The 19,908-nt window shown below is 36.6% G+C and overlaps 1 protein-coding gene across 1 annotated transcript in view; it reads left to right on the top strand.

The window, feature by feature from the left end:
* Nucleotides 1-19,908, top strand: part of RNF17 (ring finger protein 17) — a 114,664-nt gene that overhangs the window by 30,257 nt on the left and 64,499 nt on the right. The window contains exons 7-16 of the mRNA XM_052650187.1: nucleotides 238-409; nucleotides 1,593-1,669; nucleotides 2,579-2,653; nucleotides 7,871-8,181; nucleotides 9,302-9,391; nucleotides 10,923-11,081; nucleotides 14,728-14,917; nucleotides 15,737-15,905; nucleotides 17,223-17,413; nucleotides 18,659-18,800. Coding sequence (XP_052506147.1) covers nucleotides 238-409; nucleotides 1,593-1,669; nucleotides 2,579-2,653; nucleotides 7,871-8,181; nucleotides 9,302-9,391; nucleotides 10,923-11,081; nucleotides 14,728-14,917; nucleotides 15,737-15,905; nucleotides 17,223-17,413; nucleotides 18,659-18,800 — 1,576 coding nt within the window. The remainder of the gene's footprint in view (nucleotides 1-237; nucleotides 410-1,592; nucleotides 1,670-2,578; nucleotides 2,654-7,870; nucleotides 8,182-9,301; nucleotides 9,392-10,922; nucleotides 11,082-14,727; nucleotides 14,918-15,736; nucleotides 15,906-17,222; nucleotides 17,414-18,658; nucleotides 18,801-19,908) is intronic.

The raw sequence follows: 19,908 nt of genomic DNA, 5'->3' as shown, positions 1-19,908 counted from the left end.
GTGACACCTGTATCTGGAACATAACTATATTCTTCTACAAAAGTTACTTTTTCTCTGGTTACATATACATAGCTTTCAGCTATAATAGATTTCAGTTCAGTTGAATGTCTCATGAACCATATTAAAATTTAAGTTCATGAAACTGAAATTACCTTTTCAGTACTTTTGAGTTATGATACATTTGCTTTCATAGAATTGTTTGTGAAATATTGAAAAATAACTTAATTTTAAATGAAGGAAGAAGAGCCTGTGTGAAGAGTTAGTAAGAAATACAGACAATTATTTATCAAAAATAATAGTGACTAAAAGCTACATTGAAGCAAAAAAATGTGATTTGGATGCAGCTATGAAGATAGCAAGAGAATTAAAATCTGCACCTTCTCTAAGGATATATTGTGACCTAAATCAGGTAATTTTAATAGTTTGTAATGTGAATTATTTCTGTGGTACCTTACTTTACCTGCTTTGGAATATGATATCTAAGACTTAACTGCAAGAATTTGCTTTTCAGATTATCCTAACTTTGGCATCAATTTAGAATTCTTAGGCATTTAAATTCTAAGATAAACATTAATAACTTTGTTTGACCTTTTATTATTATTTGCCACTTAGGGAAAGGGTGCAGTAAAGTCTTTATAACACACAATCTGAGAACAAATAGGATGATATTAAGTCAAAAGTTGTTTCTAGGACACTTGAATAAAAAACAAGAACAAATAAGAGTAGCAAAATAAATAGGACTCTGTTTTTATAGACAGGTATGACTATCAACTCTTAACTTAAAAATAGATCAAAATGCTGTTTAAGTTTTACTCCCAACCCCCGACTCTGTGAGTCAGGACACAAGGTGCTTCAACCCTGTCCTGTCATCTAATCATGTGCCTGGAGTTGGGCAGAAATAGAAACATGTTTCTTGCTAAATTGTTTGCCAGGAAAGGGTTACCATCAGTCCTCTTTGCTAATTTCTGTCTTGTTCCCTTGAGGTATAGATCCTACTCTATTGTCTTGGAATCTTCAGGACCTCATTCCCCATAGATAATCAGATGTTTGGAGTGAACTAAGGTGTAAAATAGAAGCTCTTGGTTTACCTGCTTCCAAAGTCTTGAACTTTTAAAGTTTTTGAACCGTCTTACTTGACCAGGCCTCCATCTAGCTGTAGTTACAAGAACAGTAGTAGTCTATTCTTGTGTATTACACATGAAACATTAGGAGGAGAAAAAAAGTAAATTTTGGTCTTCACCCTAGTTAGCCACATTAGGAAGATGGGGGCAGAAAAAGAGAGAGAGGAACGTTTGAGGACAGCAGTGCAGGCGCACAAGTGTGATCAGAATTTCCCCTGATTGTGTAGCTGTATCCCATTATTAATTAGTTGTTATCTTTTGTCGTTATATCTTAATACACATCTCCAAAAGATTTTAAATTTCTTTGGGGAAATTTGCATCCCTCCCTTTGCTTGCCTAAAATCAGACCCTGAGCACGTTAATGAAATAACCTAAAGAATATAGTTTTTCCTCTGAAATCTTACTCTGTTTCAATAGTATTTGTAACAAAACAAAACGCACATATGAGCAATACTTCTCTTTTGATTCTAGATTATCCGGACTTTGAAGTTAACATTTGAGAGTGACTTGTCACAAGTCAGCTCTCTAAAACTAAGGAAGTCTCCCAAGTAAGTAATTGTAATTCATATAAAAGTAATCTATAATTCAGAAGAGTCTGATAAAATTAGAATCTGTATTTATTAAAATAACAAGCAATTATAAATTGAAAATTTGAGTAAAAAATATTTCCCAGATTAGCATCCAAATTAAGTGTGATCTATGAATTTAAAAGTTGTTTAAATGCTCTTTCAGAGTTTTTCAGTTCAGTTCAGTCACTCAGTCGTGTCCGACTCTTTGCAACCCCATGAATCACAGCACGCCAGGCCTCCCTGTCCATCACCAACTCCCGGAGTTCACCCAAACTCATGACCATCAAGTCGGTGATGCCATCTAGCCATCTCATCCTTTGTCGTCCCCTTCTCCTCCTGCCCCCAATCCCTCCCAGCATCAGGGTCTTTTCCAATAAGTCAACTCTTCACATGAGGTGGCCAAAGTACTGGAGTTTCAGCTTCAGCATCGTTCCTTCCAAAGAACACCCAGCATTGATCTCCTTTAGAATGGACTGGTTGGATCTCGTTGCAGTCCAAGGGACTCTCAAGAGTCTTCTCCAACACCACAGTTCAAAAGCATCAGTTCTTCAGTGCTCAGCTTTCTTCACAGTCCAACTCTCACATCCATACATGACCACTGGAAACACCATAGCCTTGACTAGACAGACTTTTGTTGGCAAAGTAATGTCTCTGCTTTTGAATATGCTATCTAGGTTGGTCATAACTTTTCTTCCAAGGAGTAAGCATCTTTTAATTTCATGACTGCAGTCACCATCTGCAGTGATTTTGGAGCCCAAAAAAATAAAGTCTGACACTGTTTCCACTGTTTCCCCATCTACTTCAGAGTTTTTAATGTTAGCTAATTTTTATTAGAGAAAGTAATAAACTTATATTAGAACACTTTTTATGCTAAGTATTTAATTTTAGGTTGAATATGAATTGCAGTGAGATCATCTGTATGTTCAACAGTATGGGAAAGATTGAGTTTGAGGATTCAACACGGTAAGTATAAGAATGGCAACATGCCGTTAGTGTCTGATATGGCCTAAGGGACAGAAATATTAGATCAAACAAAAAAAATTGATCTTTATGTATAGAACAGACTTTTGGACTCTGTGGAGGAGGGAGAGGGTGGGATGATTTGGGAGAATGGCATTGAAACATGTATAATAGCATATAAGAAATGAATCACCAGTCTAGATTCAATGCAGGATATAGGATGCTTGGGGCTGGTGCACTGGGATGACCCAGAGAGATGGTGTGGGGAGGGAGGTGGGAGGGGGGTTCAGGATTGGGAACTCATGTACACCCGTGGCAGATTCATGTTGATGTATGGCAAAACCAATACAGTATTGTAAAGTAAAATTAAAAAAATTGATCTTTAGTATAATGTTGATTCAAAAGTTGAAAAATAATGTAAGGGCAAAATGGTTTCTGTAAATTAATGCTACATAAAATATTTAAAAATTAAAAGACCTAGAAAGGATTAGTATCCAATGATGTATGTGTCATCTTTGAGATTCATTTATTCAGCCAGTGTTGAACACTGATGTACTAGCCTCTAAGTGTTGAAAAGTGAAAGTGTTGACTCAGTCACGAATGACTCTTTGCAACCCTGTGGACTGTATAGCCCTGTCAGGCTCCTCTGTCCATGGGATTTCCCAGGCAAGAATACTACAGTAGGTAGCCATTCCCTTCTCCAGGGAATCTTCTGGACCCAGGAACTGAACCCGCGTCTCCTGCATCTTCTCCATTGGCAGGCAGATTCTTTACCACTGAGACATAACACCCTAGATACTGAGATTTATGCAGAGAAGTTACAGTAAATAAAGAATGACATATGTAAATAGTAAAGTACATAATTGCTTTGATAGTAAAATGTGCAGTCTAATGGAGATTCAAAAGAAGGGAATGATCAGTTTTTTGCAGGGTACCAGGAGACTTGGAAAGAGCAGATTTGATTTTCCCCCATTCATGAAAAATGAGTAGCAGTTGAAAGGGAGAAGAGTAGGGAGGCAGCATCTTAGCAGAAATAAATTTATGGGCAGTGTGATAGTATACTGTGTTCAGGAACCTGCATGTAGAATATTGTTTGACAGAGGATACATAGAGGATTAATCTAAAAACTTTGTATGCTCTGGTGTTCTTTGAACTTTATTTCCTAGACCTGTGCTACCCAGTATGGTAGCTGCTAACCATGTGTGGTTATTTAAATTTAAACATAAATTAAAACTAAATAAAATGAAGATTTTAGTTCTTTGGTTGCACTAGCCACATTTCAGGTGCTTAGTAGCTATATTTGGTTCAGTTCAGTCACTCAGTCATGTCCGACTCTTTGCGACCCCATGAATTGCAGCACACCAGGCCTCCCTGTCCATCACCAACTCCCGGAGTTCACTCAGACTCAACGTCCATCGAATCAGTGATGCCATCCAGCCATCCCATCCTCTGTCGTCCCCTTCTCCTGCCCCCAATCCCTCCCAGCATCAGAGTCTTTTCCAATGAGTCAACTCTTCACATGAGGTGGCCAAAGTACTGGAGTTTCAGCTTCAGCATCATTCCTTCCAAAGAAATCCCAGAGTTGATCTCCTTCAGAATGGACTGGTTGGATCTCCTTGCAGTCCAAAGGGCTCTCAGGAGTCTTCTCCAACACCACAGTTCAAAAGCATCAATTCTTCGGCGCTCAGCCTTCTTCGTAGTCCAACTCTCACATCCGTACGTGACTACTGGAAAAACCATAGCCTTGACTAGACGGACCTTAGTTGGCAAAGTAATATCTCTGCTTTTGAATATGCTATCTAGGTTGGTCATAACTTTTCTTCCAAGGAGTAAGCGTCTGTTAATTGCATGGGTGCAGTCTCTATCTGCAGTGATTTTGGAGCCCAAAAAAATAAAAGTCAGCCACTGTTTCCACTGTTTCCCCATCTATTTCCCATGAAGTGATGGGACCGGATGCCATGATCTTCGTTTTCTGAATGTTGAGCTTTAAGCCAACTTTTTCGCTCTCCTCTTTCACTTTCATCAAGAGGCTTTTTAGCTCCTCTTCACTTTCTGCCATAAGGGTGGTGTTATCTGCATATCTGAGGTTATTGATATTTCTCCCAGCAATCTTGATTCCAGCTTGTGTTTCTTCCAGTCCAGCGTTTCTCATGATGTACTCTGCATAGAAGTTAAATAAGCAGGGTGACAACATACAGCCTTGACGTACTCCTTTTCCTATTTGGAACCAGTCTGTTGTTCCATGTCCAGTTCTAACTGTTGCTTCCTGACCTGCATACAGATTTCTCAGGAGGCAGGTCAGGTGGTCTGGTATTCCCATCTCTTTAGAATTTTCCACAGTTTATTGTGATCCACACAGTCAAAAGCTTTGGCATAGTCAATAAAGCAGAAATAGATGTTTTTCTGGAACTCTCTTGCTTTTTCAATGATCGAGCGGATGTTGGCAATTTGATCTCTGGTTCCTCTGACTATCATATTGAACAGTGCAGCATATTTTCATTATCGCGGAGGATTATGTTGGATAGCACAGGTGTAAATAATAGCCATTAAAAGATTTTCAGAATGAAAGTAAAAGTACTTAGGTTACATTTGTAAAAGGTAACTCTAGTGACCATAGAGAATTTTTTGGAAGAATATGAGGCTGGAGCTTGAAGGATGGCTTAGGTTATTATATGACCTAGCATATAAAATTATATATTTTATATATATATATAATATGGCCTAGCAAATAAATGATGAGAAACCAAATGTAGATCGTAGCACTGGAAAGGAATAGGTAATGACAAATGCTAAAAAAGGAAAAGTGGTGAAACTTAGTAATCGTTTCAGTGTGAGGAATGAGAAAAAGGGAAGCATTCCAATGATTTATAGGTGTATCTTTGGTGACTGAGGTGATGAATTGTGGTGTTACTTACCAAAATTGGAAATATACAAAGAAAAGTTGGGAGGGGAAGATAGTGGGATATGCTGAGTTCCTGTTTTTTACTAGGTATCTGGGGAGAAACCTCTGGAGGGAAGTTACAGGATTCGATTCTTGGTTTAGGAGTAGTCAGAATATAAATGGTTTAGAAACTCCCCAAAGAAAATAAGTTTATTCATTTGAAGATGGTATGGCTCCTTGAGAAATCATCCCTCAAGAAGCATCACATTCATTACTTTGGGGAACTAATGAGGGCCTGGCCCACAGCATTACAAGCTCAGAAACAGACTTGAGCATATCTACTCTAAACCAGGTAAACTCATGTTAGCCAAGTTCACAAAACTAACACATGATCCGAATGCCAGTTTATTAACTTAAGGGACAGATGGTATTATCACAGGGACTATTAACAGAATACTTATGTTGGCATTCTTTTCCAATAACCAAACAGACACAGAAAGCCAAATCATCAGAAGTTACTTCATGGTGTTTTTGGACTAAAGGGAATAAGATATATCAAATAGCTGTGAAGAGTGTTGGTACTAGTCAGCCTGCTGTGTTCCTTGACCCCACAGGGAAGACCTCACCAGAGGCCTCAAGTACTAGGCCTTTGGCTCGAGTCATCTTGGCCACACATGGACCCCTGGCCCCTGTATACCTCTGTGACTTGACTTTCTGCACTTTCATGGATGATCATCCTTTCCAGTCAGTACATTCTTGTAGATGTTTTCATAACTTGAATATGGTTACTGTCAAATATTTTTGATACCAAAAGGTATTATCTTTAAGCATCTGTACTGATCTTGCCATAGTTTTAACTCAGAAGTCTTTTAAATTTCTCCCTAGATTTTAGGGAAAGTATCACTCTAGCCTGCCTCTGCTGATGACAGGTGGTAATTAAAGAATGGGTTTGCATAGTGAAAACAGATATTGAAGTGGGTCAAGGACAGCGACCTAGAAAAATATTAAATTTCAAGACAGGGAAGGAGTAACTTACAAACCAAAGGAAACGAAGAGGGAGCTGGGAGAGTGATACTCTAGAAGTCAAAGGAGGAGAGGTTTGTGAGGCAGGAGTTGGTTGACAGTGTTAAATATAAGGTCAGATAAGAGTTGTATAAAAAGAAAAGTTTTAGATTACAAAGTTGTGTACATATATGTATACTGAGGAGGTGTTTGGACCTTTGCTGCTAAGTCACTTCAGTTGTGTCTGACTCTGTGCGACCCCATAGACGGCAGCCCACCAGGCTCCCCTGTCCCTGGGATTCTCCAGGCGGAGTGGGTTGCCATTTCCTTCACCGGAGTGAAAAGTGAAAGTGATGTCGCTCAGTCGTGTCTGACTCTTCGCGACCCCATGGACTGCAGCCTACCAGGCTCCTCTGTCCATGGGATTTTCCAGGCAAGAGTACTGGAGTGGGGTGCCATTGCCTTCTCCATTTGGACCTTTAGTCAACATGTATTAAGAGACAGATAAAATAGGTCTGCTGAATTCAGTAGGCTTGGTAGGTTCTTATTTCTGATTTCATTTGGCTTCTTATATGGTGATCTGTGAAAAAGCTAAAACCTTCATGGGTTAACTAGAATAAAGGCTTCTGAGACTCAATCTCGTTTCTTTGATAGAATTTCTATACTTATAGATTAGATAGCTTTAATCTGTGTGAATTTGTAAAGATTAAAAAAAAAAGGGATGAAGTGAATAATCAGCTGCAGGTTAGTGGCTGTTGAATAATCATACCCAAAGGATTCAGACTAATCATCATTTTAACCCTCTAAGTAGGTTTCTAGAAATTGTCTCAGGATTGTACCTCTCAGTGCTTCCTACACTTTATTTTTAAGCTAATGAATTGAGAGAAATAATCTTAGCATAATTTAAAATCAAACACCAAAGCCAAATCAAAGTTTGAACAATTAAAATTGAAAACCATATCCGCTGTTCTTTTAGGATCAGATAGTTGTAACATGACTATGGCAAGTTCTTTCTTCAACTTCTCAGTGATTTTCTGTTGTTTTGACCTTTTAAAGCTTGTGGACTTCTTGGGAATGGGCAGAAGTTTCTTTTGGGATAACAGGAATGTTGTAAAATGAAGTTATAGTGATGGTTACACAACTCTAAATTTAGTAGAAATTATCGGATTTTATAGTAAATTATTTCAGTGTTGCTGTTTTTAAAAATACCCATGGGACACCTGTACAATTTTAACTCTTTGTATGTATGTGCCACAGTACTGTCATGTGGAAAGGAAATGGTTTTAAAGTAAATCTAAAAAATTATGATTTAAAGTAGCCTCTGTATTTTTAAACAGATGTGATCCTCAAGAAAGTGAAATGGAAAAGAATGGTCACAAGAAATACAATTGTAAAAAGGAATTTTCTTACAGTGGTACATACCTATCACTAGAAAAGAAAAAGGCTGACATTTCTGTCCTAACTAATGAAGCCCCACTGACTTCTTCACAATGGGAAAACAGTGACATGGATTTGGAAGCTGACTTCCAGCCACAGAAAGAGGTTGTTGCAGCAACACTCCCTAAAACCATTGCTGCTCTACCTCAGGTGGGATCTAGCCCTGATGTGATCATTGAAGAAATTATTGAAGAAGAAGAAAACCTGGAAAGTGAGTAAAAATACAAAAACAGGGAAACAATAAATCATGTCTGGAATTGGAAACAAAATTAATACCTGTTTGTCCCTGACCTTAACAAACATATGTCTATTATCTTACATCTCATTATGAGTAAAGCTGTTGATCCCATGCCACTCCTTTCACATTTTCCAAAGTTAGGATATTTTTTAATTTTAATGCAATAATATAGCTAAACTCTAATATTTGGTTTAGTTAGTGTATTTGACTTTTTAGCATTCCACATCGTGAAGTCATGAAGTCGCTCAGTCGTGTCCGACTCTTTGTGACCCCATGGACTCTAGCCCACCAGGCTCCTCCATCCATGGAATTTTCTAGGCAAGAGTACTGGAGTGGGTTGCCATTTCCTTCTCCAGGGGATCTTCCCAACCCAGGGATCGAACCCGGGTCTCCCGCATTGCAGGCAGACGCTTTACTGTCTGAGCCACCAGGGAATCAGCATTCCACATACAAATCTCTATAAAAGATGAAAATACTATAAATAAGTGCTGTTAGTAGAAGCAGTCTGATGACTTTGTTCTTAAATTTAAGAACAGAATATCCTAAATTTTTGTCCTGAGATGCAATCCTTTACAAAAATAAACTATCATGAATATTGGGCTTTGCTGGTGGCTCCAATGGTAAAGCGGGAGACCCGGGTAACATATAGAAGCATCTATTTGGTAACGTTTAAATATATCTTGATTGTTTGATTAGATTTCTAGTGTTGGTGTTCTCACCATCAACATCAGTGAGATACTGCTGGGTGTAGTTATACTGTCAGTTGTCTTTAGGGCCACTTTCAAGAATCAGCTTTGGTTTTCTCCTCCCTGCCCCCACTCCCAGTCTGTTCCATTGGTTGACTTCCCAGAATGATACAAAAAAAAAAAGACAAGCTGTTTTTTCCACTATATTATTATTATATTATTATTATCATTGCTTATCTCAGTAAGTTAAGAAAACTATCAGGACTTTGCTTGCTGATACATAAGGGTCTTAACCAATCCAGTAGTTTGCCAAATTTAAGTAACGGCTTCTTATGCAGTGTGTTAAGTATGGCGTTATCAACATAATAAAACTAACACAGTTGCCTTTATTTCCTATTTTGATGAAGCATGCTTCACAGATTATTTTGTTGAGACACCTAGATATCCAACAAAGCCTCTTCAGAAAAAGTCATCTGTTTCTTTTGGATCAAAAACAGGTACTTTAACAACTCTGAACTTTAGGTAGCAGAGTTTGATGTATATAAAAATATTATGTTATATATAAATTTATATAAAGTATAAAGTTATATAAGTAACTTACAGAGAGTGAAACAGTGAGTAAAACGAATTTTATTAATAACTAAAACTTTTTTTTTTGGCTGTGCTGCATGGCTTGTAATATCTTAGCTTCTCCACCAGGAATCGAACCCAGGCCTATGGCAGTCGGAGCTCTTAATTCCTAACCACTGGACTGCCAAAGAAATTCCCAAAACTTCTTTTTTAATGTTAAAAATCCTGGCTGTTATTGGCAAAAACATTTCTGAAATTTATAACACTTACCTCAGCTGTCTCCCCAGTAACACATACTTATTGCTTTACCTTATCCTCAATATGGGTGTTATTCTTCATGATCTGTATTGGATAGGTAAAATGACCTATTTGTTCAGTTTTTTATCTTGTATCTATACTTCAGTTCCTCCTAATCACTTTTACTAGATTTATTAGAATATCTGCATTGTTTAAAAATTAAATATATTAAATACCCTGTGACCCTTTTCCCCTAATCTACTCCTGTTCCATTTAGTCTGTTCCTCCTTTCTAGAGTTTCTTTATGCATATTTGAACAAATACATATATATTATTTTTCTGACTCTTAGTTTTTTGTTTTTGCACATAAAACATAGCTTGCCATACACACTGCTGTGTTCTTTCCCTTCCTTTCTCTTTTTTCTTTCTTTTTTTCTTTTTCTGTTTTTGCCCATGCCATGCAGCGCATGGGATCTTAGTTCCCTGACAAGGGATAAAACCTGTGCCCCTGGCAATGGAAGCATGGAGTCTTAACCACTGGACTGTCAGGAAAGTCCCTTAATTCCTTCCTCAACATTATACTCTGGAGATCTTTTCATATCAGTAAAAACACTTGGCCTCATTACTACTGTATGAAAAAAGTTTCTGTCTTTTTTATTCTACCCCACCCTTACTTCCACCAAAACATACACATCTCCCTCTAAATGCTGCTCACTATGTTGGTTTTCCCATACATTTTCTCATACTTGGTAAGATCTAGGAGTCAAAGCAGCCATGAGCTAATTATTGGTTCCTTTAGTTTAGTGTAGTTTATACAAGATTTTTGTAGCAATACTAGAAACACCATTGTCATTGGGGTTCTGAAGCTCTAATTATGTTTATGAATAAATTCTGAAGTTTTGTTGTAATGCCGTAGGTTATAGCATGTACTCTGACTGTGGTACCTAACTAACTTAGGTACCTACGTGAACTTCAATTCCACTTATTTAACATATTTTGCAAATGTTTACAGTTCAGGTTGCTAAAGAAATCATTGTGAGAGTGGAATTTATTTGTCATTTTGGTTACTATTTGGGATTTGGGTTACTCTTTTATGAGGCCTAAGTATTCTAGAGTTTGCAGTGCTACAGGACACATCCTTTTAGAAGATACTGCATTCAATTTTTGTGAATTCTTTCCTAACTTTTGGTTTATTAATGTGGTTTGAAAATTCTCATCCAGGTTCTCCAGAGCTAGTTTTTGTAAGCCATGTAATACATCCATGCCACTTCTACATTCGGAAGTACTCACAAATAAAAGATGCAACAGTATTGGAAAGGAAGGTGAATCAGTTTTGCAGTAAGAATTTACACCTTGATCCTTCAGATGTTTTGGAGCTAGGTAATGAAATACTATTTCAAGTTAAAATATAAAGTTTAGTTAAATACTTGGCAACTCATGTAGACTTTTTATAATACAGATTTGATCAAGCATAAAGCTTTTGGAATTATTTAACATAAGCTAAATTTTATTTAGGTAAATAAGCTAAATATTAATTTTTTTGCTTAGAGGTATCATAGTAGTATTATTATGGTATACAGTATACATAATTCAAATGTTTTTAATACATTTGCCAAGTTTAATTGGAGTCATAGTAATTTGGAACTTGCTGTCTTTTTTTCATATTCTTTTCCATTATGGTTTATCACCAAATATTGAATATAATTGCCTGTGTTCCCACTAGGACCTTGTTGTTTATCCATTCTGTACGTGATAGTTTGTATCTGCTAACCGCAAACTCCTACTTCATCCCTCTCCCAGCCCCCCTCTTTCTTGGTAGTCACAAATCTGTTTTCTAGGTCTGTGAACCTGTTTCTGTTTCACTAAAGTTCACTTATATCATATTTTAGATTCCACATATAAGTTATATATATCATGAGGTATTTATCTTTGTCTGACTTACTTCACTTAGCATGATAATCTAATCTGACCATGTTGCTGCAAATAGCATTATTTTGATCTTTTTATGGCTGAGTAGTGTTCCATTGTATATATGTACCACATCTTCATCCATCCATCTGTTGATGGACATAAAATTGACTGTTGAGTGAAATATACACAAAAAATATGGAGTATTGTGAGATTTTTTAAATTATAAAATCCATAATGGGTTAAGTAATTTGTCTCCTTATCTCTAGAGAAAAGTATTTCTCTTAAGTGTTTCTTGTAGTATGCATATCATCCCTTGCTATCCACATGTGGATGTTGAAGATGTCATTGAACATCTGAATGAGATAGATGCAGGGCAGTGCATCTATTTCCTAGGGCCACACAGAGGGTAGCTGATAAATTTAATCAGTGCATCTTAATTTGTCATGAATTAGGCTTTCATTGGTAGCTCAGCTGATAAAGAATCTGCCTGCAGTGCAGGAGACCCCGGTTTGATTCCTGGGTCGGGAAGATCCCTTGGAGAAGGGATAGGCTACCCACTCCAGTATTCATGGGCTTCCCTGGTGGCTCAGATGGTAAAGAATCCGCCTGCAATGCAGGAGACCTGGGTTTGATCTCTGGGTTGGGAAGATCCCCTGGAGGAGGGCATGGCAGCCTAATCCAGTATTCTTGCCTGGAGAATCCCCATGGGCAGAGGACTTGGTGGGCTACAGTCCATGGGGTCACAAAGAGTCAGACACAACTGAGTGACTAAGTACATACAGTACAGGCTTTGATTACAAATATCTTCTTTATAGTTGACTAAATATGATTATACTCTGTAATGAAGCTGTGATTTATTAGTAGAGCATTTTCTCATTCTATTAATATCATTCAATGCCTGTATATAACTGATATCAAAAAGTACTATATTATCTGTTCAGCTTTTTTTTTTATTTTATCTGTTCAGCTTTATATTTGTTGCTGTTGTTGTTTAGTCGCTAAGTCGTGTCTGACTCTTTGAGGCCTGATGGACTATAGCCTCAAGGCTCCTCTGTCCAGGCAAGAATACTGCAGTTAGTTGCCATTTTATTCTCTTAGGAGATCTTCCTGACTGAGGGATCGAACCTGCATCTCTTGCATTGGCAGGTGGATTCTTTACCATTGAGCCATCAGAGAAGCCCCAACTTTATATTAGTAGTTCTTTAAAAGTGTTGCTAATTCTCAGCTGATCTTTGTAGCTTATCAGAATATCAGAAGATTAGAATCATCATATACTTCTGATAAAATGCATAATAATTTTTAAAGTTAAAAACCGTTTTTAAATTATGAATGTCTGAGGAGGGAAGTATAGTGTTAAATACAGTTAAATTTTTAATGACTGCAAATAATTCTCTAAATTTAATATGTATATAAAAGAGCTCAGTTTAGTTTCAGAAAATATTCTAAGAAAGTCAAAATATCATTCTTTAAGTTGTCAAGGATAATTATTTCAAGGTAGATATACATAATTTACATACTCATTTATCTTTTGAGAAATTAGTGTTAAGGGGAGAAATGTAATACAGTGCTTTAGCTGAATATCCTCTTGTTCCCTTTTTCTGTCTGAGCTTTTCATTATAAAGAACAACAAATGGCTTCAGTAGGCTTTTATCTCATCTATTTCAACAAAGAATCATCTAAGAATATAGTTTAAATCTAAGAATATTGGTTATATAATGTATCAACATAAGAGGAGGGTTGATGAAAGTCTCAAGGCCAAGTACAAGTTTTGGTAGCACTTGAAAGGTTACCCTGTGTGCCCCTGAGGTATTCTGTTCTTACTAGCAAATGGAGAGGGGATTTTGCAGCCTCTCTCTATATGGTAAATGAACAAATCTTACCAAATTCATCTCTGATGTTAGCTCAATTGTTAAGAGGATGGGCTCCAAGACTGCCTGGGTTCTTTTCCTCCCTCTTCTAAGTAGCCATGTGGCTTGGGCTGGATTTGCAGCCTCTCTTTGCCTGGTTTCCTTACCTATGGACTGGAAGCAGCATATCTGTGGGGTTGTTGTGGAGAGAAGGTAAATTCAGACACAAACTACTGAGAACATTGCCGAGCGGATAGTAAAAGTAAAATTTCGGGCTTCATTCTAACTTGATTTTTTTTCTGGTTATTAATTTGTAGTTCATTTGATCCCTCCATAAGGTCTTCTTCTGCTGTTAGATCTTTGGTTCAGTTTCCCCTTTTCTGAGCTCCACTGTGTATTAATTTCTTAATTTTTGCCTTATACGCTCTGCCTTTCTTGGTTTCCTTACTTTTACTCTCCTTTTACCAAGAGAAGGTCATTGCATCTTCCTTTATGCTACCTAAGTATTTTATAGATTTCAGTATGTCTGTATCTGTACATGTGTGTGTGTACATGTACAAGGATAGTCTTTACTGTAACAAGTACAGTGATTGATAGTCACTTACTTGCAAGTCTCCTCTCTTTTTTTTTTTTTTAAGAAAAAATTAGATTTCTTTTTATTCTTTTTTTTTCTTCTGTGTTTTACAAACCCTTGTGTCAAGGGCTGACTTTGAATAGATTGCAGCAAGGGAGCTGCTCTGCTACATTGGAAACCCTGTCCCAGAAGCAGGTCATCTACAAATGGTTTAGTACCAGGTTCCTCACGAATGTGCCACGCATGACGGTTGAGAGGGTGGCCACCTTTCCAGCCAGGCCCCATGTCCCAGGACGAAGGGCTCTCCACACTGAAACCCAGTCCTGGTAGTCCCAACATGCGGTGGGGTGCACCACACCGTGCCCGAAGGGATTTGGGCCCCTCTCCTTTCTAGAGCAGGACAGTCTTACTCATCTTTATTATAGTTCATAAAACACAGGTCCTCAATAAAGGACTACTGGCTTGATACTCGGTATTTTTACCTTCCTGTCTAGGTCACAAGTTTCTGTATAACAGAAACTGCCAAAATATACTACCTTTGATCCCTCTCATAGCACTGACTCAGTACTATATCACCAGTTAATAAGTTAATTAAGACTTTTTTGTGATAGAATCTAATGTACTTGTTTGTAAATTAGAGGTAATTAGATATTTTCTTTGTAAACATTGATAATCATTTGTCTCCATTATGTAGGTGCAAGAATATTTATCAACAGTATTGAAAATGGAATGTGGTGTCGAGGAACTATTACTGAATTAATTCCAATGGGAAGTGAAAGTATTAGAAAACTTAGTAGTCCAACCAAATTCTCAGTCCATGAAGTTGCACTAATACAGATATTCATGGTAGATTTTGGAAATTCTGAAGTGCTGATTGTTGCAGGGTATGTTATAAGTATTATATATTCCTTGCCTGCTTAGAAACACTTGTGATGGGGTAATACTAAAGAATAAAGAAAAATAGGAAGAGGTAGAAATAAGTTATCCTTCTTCACTTCCAAGTCATATACTTTATATTTTGCTCCAAAATTTATCTTACTCATTACTAAATTAGCAAAGTATTATACTTTATCAGTGCTACTAGATGGGGAGCTTAGAAAAAGAACATTTTGATGTTTCAAACTTAAATAATCTTCTACATTGCTTCAAAGCAGAGAATGAAGCACAAAAATTTTCTTTCTTTTAAATAAATTGTTTGTTAGTTGCCAGATGATTGAGTAAAATTTTTAATCATATTTCTTTAATTTCATTATTGCATATTAAAGTGGCATAGTGTCTAGCTCATTCTAGGTGTTCAGAAATGTTTCCATTAGTCTTCTAGCAAGATAAAGCAAATTGAAAATGTTCTTGTAGTAAGGACTAGTATTAACTCTTGCATGGTCATTTTATTAAATGGTCATAACTTTATAAACAAATAAATTGCTGTTTGGATGTGTCATTATGCCTTTTAAGTTTAAACTGAATAGGTATATGAAAGATAATCCAGATAAAGGCTATTGAGATTTATTCTGTAGGTAGAAATAGTGTCTGCGGTTTTAAAAGATAGATTGAATCTATATAATGAGATAGTATGAATCAGAATATAACTTTTTAAAAGATTTAACTTAATAAGAGAATGTGTAGAAATGCATACCTTTTGTGGGCTAAGGCAAGCTTGGGCTTGAAGCATTATTTTCATTAACTATTGCTTGAATTCTTCCCAGAGTTGGTGATGCTCATGTGAGATCAGAGCACATTGCTAAGCAGCATGTCGTACTAAATGACTTATGTCTGGTTCTGAGAAAGTCTGAGCCATATATCGAAGAACTGCTGAAAGATGTCCAGCCACTAGCACATCCATGCTCATTGAAAGACATTGTTCCACAGAATTCAGTAAGTGAGACTTTGTTTGGGGGCCAAATAGTCCAATTTTAACTATGCTTTGGGCTTCAGATTACTGAATGTAGGTTCATGGCACTAGTTCACTTGTTAAATACCTTTTGCATAAAAACTATTGGTGCAAGTGAAAAAGGAATTGAACTTCCATTTCTACAATCAGAATTGATCTTAATGGGAAATTATACTGAATATGTGTGTATGAACTTAATGATGGGTGAATATCTGAGTAAACCACTAAATTTTAGAGTCAAATAAATATGGAGAGAGAAAAAAATTTGACATGGTATGGCATATGTTTCTATACATTTCTTCTCTATTTGCATGATCCTTTGCTCACTACTTATTAACTATATTGCATTCTGCTTTTTTATTATTTATGAATATTTGTTCCCCAGAAAGATTTGAAACTCCTAGAAGACAGAAACTGTGTGTAAGAATACGTGTTAAGCAGTTGTATTATTAGAAAGTCTGAAAGCAGGAGTCTGTGCCTTTGTTCATCTTTGTATTCCAGCACATAGCAAATCACCTAGCACACAGTAGGCATTCAACAAATATTTGAAAGAATGAACAAATGAATAAAGAAATAAAAGGAAACATATGAAAATATTAGCACTGATGTTTTCCTCAAAATTATTTTGGTTTTGATTTTATCCTATAAAGGATAAAACATTTTTTTTTTTGCACTTATCTATTCTGAGTAGGTTTTACTTTTTATGTTCATAAAACCTTTAGAAAATTTTTTATTTTTAAGGGGTATGTGGTTTTGACCTGTGAAATGTATACGTACTTAAAGATTCAAAGATCAGTGAAAATGATTTTTTTTTAATTTTTTTCAATGGGTGAGTATTTTTCCTTATTATTTAAGTAGCATGTGCCTTGTATATTGCTAGTAATGGAAACTAAGCATCTGATGATGATTATAAATATCTAATGTATTACGTGGCTTCCATTATACTTTTAGAATTACCTTTTAGATCTCATCATTTAAGGGGGAAATTTGTATGTCAGTACTTCTTTTATCTTTAAATTTTTATTTATTATTTTCATATTAATATTCACAAGTAAAACTAAGTCCTAAAGTGCAACAGCTTATGGTCACCTTGAGACCACGTTTATAAAATCCAAGTATGATCTGTACGTTGTACATACATAAAGACTGTCCTCCTTGGGTTTGTGGGCCCAGTTGCTTCTAAATATCTATGGTTGGTTCAGTGCCTTTGCTCAAATTTACTATTAGCTAAATCTACAATATTGTACCATTTAGAGCTAATTATAATTACTGAACACATTGAAATTTTACTTTTTCCATAGAGTGAAGGCTGGGGAGAAGAAGCTAAAATAGAATTTTTGAAAATGGTAAATAAGAAGGCTGTTTTAATGAAAGTTTTTAAAGAAGAAGATGGTGTGCTTATTGTAGATCTGCAGAAACCACCAACAAATAAAATAAGCAGTGATATGCCTGTGTCTCTTAGAGATGCATTAGTTTTTATGGAACTGGCAAGGTAGGTAACTTACTAAAACATAAATATCTTCAAGGTTATAGCTGTAGATCAGAATAGCAGATTTTACCTTTAAAAAACATGGGCTCTAAAGTGAACTATAACATACTCTTAAGAGGGAGCACCCAGTCCTAAGCACTAGACTATCAGGGAGCACGCTGTAACATATTCTTGAGAATTTAAAGGTATCTCTGTCAGAGTTTTCTAAGTACAGTTGTGTGAAAATTGGATTCAGATCATTTGATTTAAGGAACTAGGGATATTAAGGTAGCTCAAAATAGAAGTTACTTATAAGATAGTGAGCTTTTTTTTTTAGACTCTAGCTAACCTTCGGAGAAGGCAGTGGCACCCCACCCCTGTACTCTTGCCTGGGAAATCCCATGGACAGAGGAGCCTCATAGGCTACAGTCCATGGGGTCGCTAAAAGTTGGACACGACTGAATGACTTCACTTTTCACTTTTCACTTTCATGCATTGGAGAAGGAAATGGCAACCCACTCCAGTGTTCTTGCCTGGAGAATCCCAGGGACAGAGGAGCCTGGTGGGCTTCCATCTATGGGGTCACGCAGAGTCGGACACGACTGACATGACTTAGCAGCAGCAGCAGCTAACCTTACAAGTAGCTCCATTAGGGTTTCAAGAATTAGTGTTTAACAGTTCCCTATTTGAATTTTCTAAGCTTTGGAGTAAGATCATGATCACTACTGTGTATTAATATATGAATCTAGAGTAGATACTTATATTTCTTTTCTTTCTTGTCTCTGATGAACAAAGAGATAAAAAGTAACCACGGAGATAATGGAAGATACTTTCTGTCCTGAGCAATAACAGGAGTCTGGAAGTGACCCAAGTAGATTGCATTCTGTAAAACTTAAGTAGGGTATTGTAGCTGGAAGGGGCCACAGAAATCCCTCAGCTGGCCTTCCTTGAGTCCTGCCATAGACCATGAGTATCAAGTCAACCAAAACAGTAGAAACTTTTTGAGTACAAAATATAGGCCAAAATCAAAAATGCTCCAACACAAACTTAAAGGATAATTATTGAGTTTTGAGACCTGACCTCTTACTTATCCTCATTTGATAATTAAAGATAATGCCAAGAAATATTATAAATTAGAAGAGAAAGATTGGGAAAATATTCTTGGTAGATAAATCAGTATATGTGCAGGTCTTTTCTTCAGATCAATTCACTGAGAGAGACCTTAGGAAAATGGCTCTTGCTTATGCTTTTAATTATGTTTTTAATTAGGTTTAGATCTCAAACACCAAGAAGTCATTCTGAAAAAAATACGACCTTACACTATATTCCACCTATTTTGCCTAAAGAAATGACAGATGTTTCAGTTATGGTTTGTCATATAAATAGTCCTTCTGATTTCTATCTTCAGTTGGTAAGTATATAATGGTCCTTTGAGACAATGTATTTTTTCAAATACTAAGTAAAATGTATAATGGAAATGAGTGCCCAGTATGCATTCTAGAGCAAACAAACTGCTGTCAGCCTTCCATAAATTTTAAGTTTCTTGGTAGCTGCAACTTTAAACAAGAAACTCATAGTAAATTGTGATTTATAGTAAATTGTGATTCATAGTAAATTGAAGGAAATCTTCATCCTGCAAGTTAGTGAAAATATGAAGGGGAAGGAAAATGAAGGATCCCTAATGTGTAAATATTTCTTGCTACCTTCTGAAATCTAGAAACCAGGAGAGCATATAGAACTGGCAGATCAAAATAAAATAACATCCATTTCTGATAATGTATGAAGATTTATTTATTGCTAGGTAATATTCTGAATTTAAACATTAAAATAGATTCCAGTTAAAAGCATTCCATTATCTATTTAGATATATGACTGATGGGTTTGTTTTAGATAGCTACCAGCAGCCCTTTGTGTCCATGTTCTATATGAATTAATGCTTTCTAAAGGCCATAATGCTTTGTGTGAATTAACTCATTAATCTTTACATCAGTCTTATGAGGAAGATAATATTACCTTCATTTAGAAGTGGAAACTCTAATCAAAGGCCTGAAGCAACTTGCAGAGGTCATGTGGCTACAAAAGAGTAGAGCCAGGACTGAGCTGGACTCACTCAAAGCCTGTCACCTGATCATAGGCATGCGTATATACTTCTGGGCTCTCTGTTCTGTTCCATTGATCCATATGTCTGATGTTTTACCAATACCATACAACTTTGATTACTGTTCAGTTAAGTTCAGTCACTAAGTCATGTCTGACTCTTTGTGACCCCATGGACTGCGGCATGCCAGGCCTCCCTGTCCATCACCAACTCCCAGAGTTTACCCAAACTCATGTCCGTTGAGTCAGTGATGCCATCCAACCATCTCATCCTTTGTCGTCCCCTTCTCCTCTCGCCTTCAATCTTTCTCAGCATCAGGGTCTTTTCAGATAAGTCAGCTCTTCGTATCAGGTGGCCAAAGTATTGGAGTTTCAGCTTCAACATGAGTCTTTTCATTAATTACTGGAGCTTTGTAGTATTG

Source organism: Budorcas taxicolor, chromosome 12 (assembly GCF_023091745.1).
Source record: "Budorcas taxicolor isolate Tak-1 chromosome 12, Takin1.1, whole genome shotgun sequence".
In the NCBI taxonomy this organism is placed as follows: Eukaryota; Metazoa; Chordata; class Mammalia; order Artiodactyla; family Bovidae; genus Budorcas; species Budorcas taxicolor.
Note: the sequence above shows the minus strand (reverse complement) of the source record. Positions and strands in the feature narration are given on the sequence as shown.